General features: G+C 41.4%; 1 protein-coding gene across 2 annotated transcripts in view; it reads right to left on the reverse strand.

Moving 5' to 3' along the window:
* The window catches only part of VEZF1 (vascular endothelial zinc finger 1), a 29548-nt gene extending 18785 nt beyond the window's left edge, over positions 1-10763 (reverse strand). For both annotated transcript variants that reach the window (XM_015826587.1, XM_015826586.1), the window contains exon 1: positions 10711-10763. In XM_015826587.1, coding sequence (XP_015682073.1) covers positions 10711-10743 — 33 coding nt within the window. In that variant the 5' untranslated portion in view covers positions 10744-10763. The remainder of the gene's footprint in view (positions 1-10710) is intronic.
* Positions 10764-12244: the final 1481 nt, after the last annotated feature.

The raw sequence follows: 12244 nt of genomic DNA on the forward strand, positions 1-12244 counted from the left end.
CTTTTAGAGACCGAGTGCCCAAACTGCAACCCAAAACCCACTTATTTATCGCCGGGTGCCAGGTGGGCGTGGCCCACTGGATGGGCATGGCTGTGGTTATGGCAGACTGGGTGGATGTGGCCAAGGTGGGCATGGTCATCTCAATGTTGCTCGTGGGGAGGGACGCCTGTGAGGGCCGGGCAGGGTTGGGGGAGATCCAGGGGGTCTCTGGCAGGTGGGGCGGTGGGCAGGAGGCTTGTCCTGCAGGGTGAGGCGAGGCAGGGTGCCATTGTCGCAGGACAAGGCGAGGCAGGGCCATCGGCCCCCGCACACAGAGGCCAGTGAGTGCATGGGGGCCGACAGTGTCCGTCAGCAGCCACAGCCTGCCGGCCCCTCGACCGGTGCACTCTGGGGCTCCGCAGCCCACTGCCAGCAGACAAGCCTCCTCTGAGCTGGATGGCTGGCCGACAGCTGAGGAGGCAATGCAATGGGTTGTGCCCAGGAAAAGGAGAGCATGCGAGGCCAGGAGGGATGGGATGGGGGGGGGGAGAAACCAGCCATGCTGGGATGCATCCGGCCATGTGGGACCTCAGTGAATTAGCAGGCGGCTGGTTGAAGAGGGACAGTTGCCATCTCCGGGGCATGGCGTGTGTGCCCACAGAGAGGGCTCTGAGTGCCGCCTCTGGCACGTGTGCCATAGGTTCGCCACCACTGTTTTAGAGAGTGTTTGAGGCCATTTGGAGGTTTACCTGTGTTCTCAGGGTCACCTGAGTAGTGCAAATGTGTATGGAACCTTCAGCAGAATCCAACCTTTTCTATTTTTAGGGAAAATGTGAATATAACTTTCCAGAAGCCTGTTTTCCACTGATTTAACGAAGACAAATTGCTTCATACCCAACAGAACTATGTAGTGAATATGGATTACAGGGAAATATAAAGTGAGGTTTTTTTTTAAATATATGACATTTGCTAAACGTTATGAATGCCAAGATATTCTGGTGTCCCACAACTCCTACACTCAAAACAGTTAGAATTCATTGTTGACCATCAACGATGTAGGCCAGAAATATAAAAGTCCAAGGGGAAAAATCTCACAATCTTATTTCTTCTCACAAAATACCGAAGAAAGAAAAAATATGACTCACTTGCTAATGATTTCATTTTAAATAATGTAGAAAATTGATAAAATGTAAACTATGTTTTTAGAATTTATACCAAGATTAACACATGAAATGGTAGAGAAACTTGCCTCAAAGAGTCAAATCACCAATTTTCAGGAGTCCACAATACAGTAGAAACTGCTTGTGATGACAGTACTTCAGAGTCAGAAAATGAGACTGCTTAGACAAAATCTGTATTCTGAATTTTGACTCGTGAATTTTTTTTCTCATCTTCTGAAAAATCAATGCTTTTTGTACTTGTTGGGGATACAAAGTTTAGAGTACATAGCCTTCTTTGTTTTACCACAGCTGGGTTCTTTTGTCTTCAATGTTAACTTTTTTGACTGCCTGCTTCTCCTTAGCGAAGCAAAAATGAAAATCTGTTGCTAGAGTTCAGCATCTCTAATTAAATTACTTTAAAGCAAGTTCAGTCAATAAACACTTATAATTATTGTATTTCAACACCAAACATATGTTTATAAACATATCAAGTTATGGGTAGAAGTACTGCACATTTTTCACTTCCTACCAAACATATTTTCCCCATAAAATTTAGAAATTCTTTCTGCTTCATCAAAATTTCAAGAAATTTTACGTAGTTAGGTAGGCAATTATTGATCTGAGGGCAACATAATGTTTTTGAGAAGGCTGAATATGACAGAACATTGCCACATAGGTAGAGGCAAAGCTAGATTTTTAATTGCCCCCCCTAGATTTTGGAAAAATAATATCTTTTAAAAAACATTCTAATAAACCTATTTTGAGGATTACATTATTACAGTATTTGTTACTTGATAGGGATCCGTACCACAATTTTTTTTTTTTAATAAAATGTGTTTAAAAGCTATTTTGAAGGTCCTGGAAAGCAGTTGGGTGGTCATACCCAGGGACTTCAAAACTGAACCTTCCAGGCGTATGATATTCTTACCTTATGTCTTAACCCAAGTATACTCATCCCAATACATTTTTTCTTTCTATTTAGTTGGAAGCAATGAGTTGTGGTACAAATCTGCACCTTGTGGGGGAAGAGGCATAGACATTCTTAATAAGCTTATTTCATACCTATTATATACTGAACTTCTGACTGGGAAAACTAAAAATTTCCCAGGTAATTGGAGTTTTTGCAGTAATACACTCTGAAAACTAACATCTGCTTTCATAAATGAGAGCATTTATAAATTACACTCTTGACAACTCAAAAATTAACAATTTTCACTTATAAACAAAACCATGGAGGAATCTCCCTTATTATTATTTTTTTATATAAAATAAAAACCAATACTCAGCCGAAGAACCCTTGTTGATACTACAGTTACACAATTTTACCCGCAGTGATTTCCCCAATAAGCCATTTATTTTCCAAACACAGGCACTCATCACAAAGGGATGTGGTAAGGTGCTCATTACAGCATCCCATCTTTTGATTCCCTGAGGGGAGCAATTTTTGAGATAATGACTGGGTGTATTTCATGATATTCAACATATTACATGATCTCTATCTTAATGACAGACTATTTTGTTAACTACAAGTTACGAAAATAATTATGAATACTCAGTATACTTTGTTAGATTGTGAATACATATGAAAGAATAGCACAATGATAGGCTTTAGCTTCTGAAACAAAGCCACGAAACAGCCTGGTTGTAATCACAGCTAGCTAAACAAGGAACTAGTTCAGGGGTAGGCAACCTTGGCTCTTTTATGACTCATGGACTTCAACTCCCAGAATTCCCGAGTCAGCTGGGAGTTGAAGTCCATGAGTCATAAAAGAGCCAAGGTTGCCTACCCCTGAACTAGTTGATTCAGTTACTTGCAAATGGATTGTCTCTGCTGGAAAGAAATCTACAGAATATGAATTTGAAGCTCACACTTTCTGAAACAATACAGTATAATAGAATGACTATGGCATTTCAAGCAATTGAAAACAGGCAAAAATAAGAATTATTCTTTTTGGTCAGCTACTGCTTAAAAAAAACAGAAGGAAATTAGCTCATAATTCCAAAATATTGATTTCTAAAACTAATCTGAGTTTGAAGCCTGGAGATCTTATCACTATGTTTGGGAACAGACACAAACGAGTTACAGAATGAGGTATGGTCCAGTAACTTATTTGAATGTTTCTATTACCATATTAAAAATGTAGAGTTCAAACAGAGAGAATAGGAACAAGAGGGACAATTTTCACAGAGGCATAGGTACTTTTAAATCTATACTCTCTTAAGAATAATTTCAGTTTTCAAGCAGAGTTTCCCTTCCCCTTATGCCATATACCTTTAAAAAGTCATCTATATTAAACAGAACATTGAGAAAGCAATATGAATAGATTTGATCTTACAGGACAGGATAGAATCTCCATGAAATTTTCTGAGTTCGAAATACTTAGTTTCAAAGACAAAATATACTACAGAGTATGTGGTACTTAGCTCCTGTCTGCAACTCCTTAAACCAAACACTTATTTTCTCAGGGCAGTGCTGCAACTGCAACAGACAGCTTTGCAATGCAACAAAAATGCACTGCATTAAAGGAACTGCAGAGAGGTGCTGTATGAGCACTTCCACTCCAATTGCTACACAACTGTTAAACATGCCAGAGTGCAAGATGACTCGGAATAAACCATACAGAGCGTGCCATTACTCAGCAATGAACAGTTTAAGTGCATCTTGATTTTCTTCTACACACTACAGATAGCCCTCAATTTACGACCACAACTGAGACCAAAATTTCTGTTGCTACGCAAGATGGTTGTTCAGTGAGTTTAACCCCATTTTACGACCTTTGTTGCCAGAGCTGTTAAGTGAACCATTACAGTTGTTAAGTTAGTAACACAGCTATTAAGTGAATCCATTTTCCCCATTGACTTTGCTTGTCAGGTCACAAAAGGTGATCACATGACTCAGGGACACTGCAACCGAGTCAGTTGCCAAGCATCTGAATTTTGATCACATGACCACTGGGGTGATGCAATGGTCATAAGTGTGAAAAATGGCCATAAGTCACTTTTTTCAGTGCCATTGTAACTTCAGCCACTAAATAAACTATTGTAAGTCAAAGACTATCTGTACAGTACTGGCCTTAGATCCTAGAACTTTCCTTAATTCAAGTTTTTAAATACTCCAAATGAACTGCTACCTAAAGAAATGAACTTAGTTTGATCTATTAATTAAATTGACATCATTAAATTTCCTTTGTTATAGGTTAGTCCCCGAAGAATTGGGATAAAAAGATTTAAAAAATACTGCTTTTCCTTACTTAAGCTTAAACAGAATTTGTCATAGGCAGAACTGTTCTTATTCTGAATCAGAATTTATTCACCCATTACAGTAGTGGTTGAAATAGATTTGACTTGACAATACTGAAAACACTTTGGTAGAAAGAGTTCTTTTAAAATAACATTTCCAAAGAACCATTCTTTGTACACCACCACTACCAACGATTACGTAACTTTCTATTCTATAAATCCACATCTAAGAGCAACAATAACGATATCACCAAAAACAAGTATCCACAAAGATTTTCAAAAACGTTTACAGCTGGAAATAGCTTATAGGCTTCCTTGAAGTTAAAAAGTTACAGTACTGTATGCTTAATGCAGAAAAACAGGCTAAAGCTCTCACAAAGTTTTACACTACATGCATCATCACAAGTTAGTTTTGAAACACTCCATTTCAAAAGCAGTTTATCATGAAACACAGAAGGCTTTTGTCTGACAAAAACTGATTGAATGCTCCACCCCCAAGCTACTTAAGAGTTCTTTGGATCCCAGCCCCAGTCTACAACGTGCAACCCTCTCATGAGTTGCATTTCAACAGGATTTTTTCCACTTGAATAGTCTGATCTAAGTCAAATAGCTCACACTTTTTAGGCAGGAAAAGAACAGCTGGTGATCCATAACGTGATTTGCCAAGCTTCCACAATCTATTACCCATACTACATAAGACAGGAAATGGCAATTGAGTGATTTTGCTCTTCAGCTTTGCTGACTAGTCTTCTGTCTTTGTCTACTGCATTTGTACATGAGAACAGAGATGTGGAAATGAGAAAGCATTTCTAGCCAGCACCTGGGACAGCTGAAAACAGGTTTGTCTATGCCAGGGGTAGGCAACCTTGGCTCTTTTATGACTCGTGGACTTCAACTCCCAGAATTCCTGAGCCAGCCAAGCTGGGAGTTGAAATCCACGAGTCATAAAAGAGCCAAAGTTGCCTACCCCTGGTCTATGCAAAGATAATTTCCCTGTATTCCAATCTGAAAAATTGGGATAAAAATATGACCAGATGTTTTTAATTTGGCTATTGTTGCTATATATTAACTAACTTTACAGTTCTGTAAAAATTAATTGCTTACTGGAGATGGGAGAGATGCCTGCAGCTGTTTTATTCTTTAAGTACAAGTAGCTTTCAGAATAGGCTCTATGCTGAGTTCCCAAATCTATTCTCGCTGCACAGATCATTGTTGCCTAAGAAAAATAACAAGGTCTGCAAGCATAGCTTGCATTTGAAAAAACAAGCATATTTGATAGCATGAATGGAGAAGGGTGACCAGAGAATGACCCCAACACAAGATTCCACTTTCCATCAGGATTTCACCTAAATGATTCCGCAACTAGCCTTTTGAGCAATGAAACAAATACAACCAAACACAATGCTGAAAAGTAAACTAGGACTGTATACCACTTTACTATATTTAGTATATATATTGGAAGCTGAAGACCATATATCTGAAGGGCATCTGAAGAAAATTTACGGAATATGTGGCAGGGCAGAATCCATTCCACTTTCTTTCAGCGGTGCCCAATTCAGATCAGTTTAGACCAGGGGACCCCAACCCCCGGGCCATGGACCAGTACTGGGCCGTGGCATGCCATCAACCGGGCCGCATAAACAAGCAAAGCCCCTTCCGCGAGATGCCGTCAACACACAAAACCACCCACCCTCTGGTCCGGGGAAAAACCTCTCTCCACGGAACCGGTCCCTGGTGCCCAAAAGGTTGAGGACCTCTGGTCTAGACAGGAAAAACCCAGTTTTGTTTCTCTGTGCAGCTGAAAAATAACTTAAGATACAGTTCTAACCCAAGTTCTCCAGCAGCCGATTCCTGACCTAAGAGCATAGGATACAGAATCTGAAGACAAAAGAGTGCAATTCTGTAAAAGACCAAATCCTCTGGCCAAGGTGCAAGCAGCCATAATTTGTAGGCTCTTTTACGTGTTGCATGTTTGTCTCAAATCTTCAGTAATGTCATCTCATATTGAAACCTTCCATTATAAAGGTCATATGCACACTGACCCAAATCCAAATTGACTGTGTTGCTGATTAGTTTGTTTGAGTCACAGTCAAGGATGCCACCCTTTTACTCCAATGCATTCAGTATGCTAAGAACTGGATAAATTATTTTGCACATGAAACGAAAAAATTACAATACAAGTAAAGTTGCTGCCATTCATGTACTACAACTCTATTGCCTGAAGTCGCCACCTTATTTTGTCTATGGTAGACAGGCTTTATTTGGACAGCTCTTGCTTCCTAAAACGGAAAATTGTTAACATGTAACCAATTCTAGAAATCTTGTGCCCTTTGTTATGCCCTATAAGGGGATCTTAAGAATTAATTTGTAAATGAAGGCACATATAACAAAAGCATTTAATATATTTAAAGTTATTTTTAAATAAATATTCCTTTGTGTCCTGCCTTCTCCTGTAGAGCCAAACCAAGGATCTAAATGAAAAAGCATGATTTATTTGGTATTATCTTATATATATTCAATACTTCTTGGATTTCTATTTTATGAATGGGATTTTTACAATAAAACAAAATCCTGTTTCATGACCTAGGGTGGAAAAATTTGGTACTACAAACTTCTGTAGCTAGAGGCAAAGTTTTTTGCATTGTACTTTGATGTTAGAGTTGCTAATTAGCATCAGTGAATCATACCTTGAATGAGCTATTAGATGCATGATGTCTTTATTAACATGCAGGCTGAACTTTCTAGGCAACTTAAAGACCGTTTTAAAACACATGTTAATTCTGATGTAAGCCAGAAATATATTTTTTTTAATTACCAAAAACCATATTAAGTATAAGGAGGCATAACAGTCATAGTTTGTAATTTTAAACTCAATGATCTGAAGATGACTTTTAAGAACTGATTCTAAAATTATTACCTATTTACTAAAAGTGGAGAATGAAAAAATGCAACATTTCTATTAATTACAGCTTTCCAAAACAAGGATTGTCAATATTTTCCAGAAAAGCACCACTGTAGCTTACCACAATCCACATTCTGTCAATTAGGTGGTTATTTAAAAAAAAAAAAGTTTCCACAAGGATTCAGAGAGGAAGGCCATAACTTCTTAACTCATGCAATATTCTCTATAGAGATTAACAAACTTCAGAATTACCAAATAATACTTTTAACTGAACTATAGATATTTTATAATTGTTAATAATAGAACACTTCGTGCCTACTGTATGTAGTTAAGACACACAACCTTTGTGTGAGTTACAGGATCAAACAAATTTTGTTTTCAAGATCATGTTCTAAGCCTGTTTCCAGAGACTGGGCACCTAAGCAAATGACTCATCTTGTACTTGGAAGACTTTTGCTTTTATAAAAGAAAGACTGCAATGCATTCACCTCAGATTTATTCCTCCAGTTCATGTTTTTAAACTGGAGTCATGCTTTGCATTTTAAAAAGAACAGAAAACTAAGCGGGCAAATGACGCAAACTCATAATTTGTAGGGTATTATTTTACCTTCGGGGAAAGAAAGAGGTATTGTAATTAGTATACAGTTTCAAGCTAAAAAAGGAAAATGTATTATAACCTAGGTTCTCATCTGGCTTGTAGATTTAAAGACAAAGTAATCTGGTATACAGCATTCCTTAGAGAAGATTGATGCTTCCAAATGACTCAACTTGCAAGCTACGTGCCCTCATTTTAGTGCATTATTTTCTAGAATCCTTAATAGTTCTTAACAGTCCTTTTTTTTAAAGAAATCACAGTTTAACTTGAAGACATGCTTTATCACTTAGTAAGTCCAAATTTGATGAGAACAGTCTCTGGAATTTTCTCTTGGGCAAGTTTTTTTTTTTTTAGCTCAAGCAAAAAAAGCTGAATATATTTTCTTTCCAAACTACCCTATCCATCATTTCCACCACCATAAAATCACTTCTGTCCCAATATTAATTTTAATTCAGTTTCAGTAAACAGCGTCATTTCTCTGAATTGTCAAAGCAGACTATAATATAATCTGTACCTAAGGAATAACAAGCTATATTTCCTAAACTGACTGCCTCTGAATATTAATATCTGTTCTTAAGTTTAAGATGTTACCAAGTTATCAAGTAGACAATCACATAAAATAATTTAAAATAGACATGTAGCATTTCCCAGAGTTGCAGCAAAAAGAAACAGGAAAACAAATGCTTTAATGTGGCAGATTAGCAGAGAGGAAAAATAGGTTAAAGGCTAAAGAGGATAATATAGGAGAGCAGAACAAAAGACAACTGAGTACATAAAGTGACTGTTTTTTTAAAAGAAAGGATAAGAAGATATAATGAAGCATCTTGATACATGTTTATAAAAAGGGGAAAGAAAGACAAAGTAGTAAAGCTAGAACTGCAAGGCAGAAAGTGGTAAGTGATCATCTGTAAGAGATGAGAATGAAGGAAAAAGAAAAATAGCAAAATTAAAAGGCAGATGGAATGAAATACAACACTGTGGGGATCAAAAGAAAGTAATGGTGACAATGACATCCTAAGAGGAGCTGCAGAAATAAAAGGGGGGGCGAAGTACAAAAGCAGAGAACAAGCAGAAAAAAATTGGAGGACCAAGTTGTAAGCAGTGGAAGAGTCTAAATTTGTCATGCGTAGAGATAAGTAGCGCACTTCAAAAATGGAAGACAACAGGAGGTAGCAATGGAGACAAAAGTAGAATACTGCATACAAAATTAAAGAACCCATCACTCTCAAGAACAAAGATGATGAAAAGAAAATAAACCACCAAGAACACATTTAAAAAGTGACAATCAAGGGTAACATTATGTGCAGAAGGTAGAAAATGTAGCAGCCAGAAATTAATTCCAGACTGACTTAAGTCTAATACAGATCACCCCTTACAAGCTCATGTGGCACCTTAAAAGCTAATGGAAGTGCCAATGATACCAGTATGACGAGGAAACAACTGCAATTAAAAAATAAGGAAGCATGCAAAGTAAACAGTAAAAGTTAAGAAAAAGAAAAAAAGGGGGTGATGCGTTAATATGAGGTAATAGAAGCATCTGATAACAAGAAAATAATTCAAAGCAAACATTACTGGAGACTGAAGCAAAATGGATAGAGAATCTCATAGAGTGTGTACGCAAGGGAGGGAATCAGGAATCCCAGAGAAGCAAGAAAAGACAATGATAAAGCTGCTGAAGTACTGGAAGCTGCTTGAAAACACAAGATGGAGAGAGACTCAAGCAAGCAAAGTACGCACAGAATCCCATTTTGCAGTACACGGGATAAGAAAATAATTCTGAGTATTTCACTGAAAGGTTGAGAGGGAAGAAGAAAACAGAATGGATGTAGGGGCAGGAGAGTAAATACTGCAATCTATTCCTTAACCACCATCACCACCACCCACGAATAGAGACAGAAGAAACAAGGAATGCAGCAAAAATTTCCCAGTAGAGGAAAGAGTAGGAAGAAAACCTCACACCGTGGCAGGCAATTGGATGAAATCGCTCTAAAGAAACTGGAGTGAAGAAAAAGATAAAAAGAAAAAATGGTAGGGGATGGAGAGAGCAGGGATGTAAGCCCCCTATAGAGAGATTTAGTTGCAATCTTTCAACAAAAATGAAAGCCCAGAGGAGAAAAAAAACAGATCTTTTTCCCTCCCTTGTTTTTTTAAAAAAAAAATGCAACAAGGACAGGACTGGTCCCAAAGCGAGAAGTATCCAAATCCTTGCACCCCATAATCCCAACCACAATGAGAGAGCATGATCCTTTTTTTTCTTGAACACCAAACGAAAGAAAGAAACAAACGAACAAAAAAAAACCCCGGGGAAATAGTTTGGCGGGGAACGGCCAACGCTATTCGGAGCAAAGCTTTAAAAAAGTAGAAAAATAACCCCCCCCCCATACACAACCCCCTTCCCCAAATCACACGGCTTAACACTCCCCCCCCTCTTTTCTTCTGCCCCCTCCCGGGGGGGGAAATTAAACGGGGAAAGGAGGGAGGGCGCTCTTTATAGTTTTGCGCGCGTGCGAAGGCTGCGCGCGGGGGGGGGGCGTCCTCCCGCCGGCGCTGAGGAAAGCAGCTATTTATGGGGGGGGGACAGAGGGAGGGGGGAGAAAAAGAGGGAGAAAAACGCGCTCCCGTTGGCCTCCCACGGCGCTGGCGAGCGCAACCAGATTCTCCTCCTCTTCCTCCTCCCGCTATTCCCCCCCCCCGTCTGCGCTGAGGGCGGCGGGGGGGGGGCGGTAGAGAAAAGCGAGGGCGCCGCTGCCGAGAGCCAGCCGGCCGGATTCCTCCTCTGGCGAGGAGGCCTAAACGNTATATATTTAACGATCGGGCGTTGTTCTCCCCCTCACCTGAAAAAGGAACGCGGTCCAATTGGCCTCCATGGTTTTGCGGCCGGGAGAAAGGAGGGGGGGAAGAAGAGGAGGAGGAGGAGGAGGAGGAGCCGTTCGTAGAAGGAGGGGGGGGGGGTAAAAAATAAATGTCTTCTCGCCGCTCTATATAAATGGTTTCTCCTCAGGCCCGGCGGCCTGGTCCTGGTGGTGGCGGCGGCGGCTCCTCGCCGCACTCGCTCTTCCTGCCTGGCTGGCTGGCTGGCTCGCCCTGGGCCGCGCTCTCCCCCGCCCGCCCCCCTCCCCGCCTCCCTCCCCCGGGCCCCCAGCTACATGGAGCCGACAACAAAGCACAAGCGGCGGCTGCCTCTGCTGCTGCGGCGGCGGCGAAGGAGGCGGAGGCGGCTCAACATGGCAGCGCCTCAGCGGCCGGGCTTCCGCTAACCCTCGGGCCGTACCATCGTCGCCAACAGGGGGGAGGGAGAGAGAGAGAGAGAAGCGAGGAGAGCCGGACAAGCCGAGTTGGGTGGTGGTGGGGGGAAACAGGGGGCGCGCGCACTCCCGCCTCTCCCCTGCCTTCCCGGCGGCGCGAGGCGGTGGGCGCGCGCGGGCGCCAGCGTCGGGCGGGGGGGGGGTCGCGAGGCGGACGCCCCCGCCGAGGCTGAGAATGGGACGGCCCGCTCGCCTCAAGCGGCTGAGGGGGATTATAAAAAAAAAAAAGGGGGGGGGGGGAAACCGCGCTTGAGCCTCTTTTGAGCGCTGGGAAGATGGAGGAGAGGGTGAAGGCCGGGACTGGTCCCTCAACCCTTCCACCTCACCCCCTGCCCCCCCCTCGCTGTAGCTTTCAAACGGAGCGTGCTCTCTGGTGGGGAAAGAGCAGAAAGGCCTCTCCAGGCAGCCCGAGAAGCGGGAATTCCCTAACTGCCCCCGTAATTGTAATCGGCATTTCTTTTTTTTAAAAAAAAATAATAGAAATGTCTAATTTTGGACACTCGGATTTGTTTCAAAGCACGAGGAGGCCATCCTCAAATCAGAGCTTTCCTCTTGGTGGGGGGGGGGGATCGCCTCAGGAAACCTCAAGAGGTTTTCAAAAGGGCACATTTCACCTCAGACTTTGGCCTTTTCCTCAGTGGTTTCCAGTTAGTGATGTGCCAATCGTGGTGGGTGTAATAATATCAACTCCCAAAGGCTTGCAGAGGTTATAAATCAGCCCAGACGACATGGCCTTGTGACCATTTACTCAGGAGTAAGTCACCCTGAAAGATCAGACCACCAAATCCCAAGCTAAGCACACCCAAAAGATTCAATTTAAAGCACACTGAAGATGTCCCCCCAAATGGAGATGAAACGTTTGCAGCTAAATTGCCAAATTTGGAGATCAAACCAACTACCAACTTGAGCTACTAACATTCAAACACATCTCAAATACTCAAAAGAGCTGGAGAAGAAGTTGAATGCTTCTCTCCTTCCGGGGTTTTTCTTGGAGGCAAAAGCAAAACCTTATCCATTTCACTGGGAAGCAAGTTGCATTTAGTAGTTAAAGATTATATATACC

This window comes from Protobothrops mucrosquamatus, unplaced genomic scaffold (genome assembly GCF_001527695.2).
Source record: "Protobothrops mucrosquamatus isolate PMUCROS unplaced genomic scaffold, P.Mucros_1.0 scaffold3195, whole genome shotgun sequence".
NCBI lineage: Eukaryota > Metazoa > Chordata > Lepidosauria > Squamata > Viperidae > Protobothrops > Protobothrops mucrosquamatus.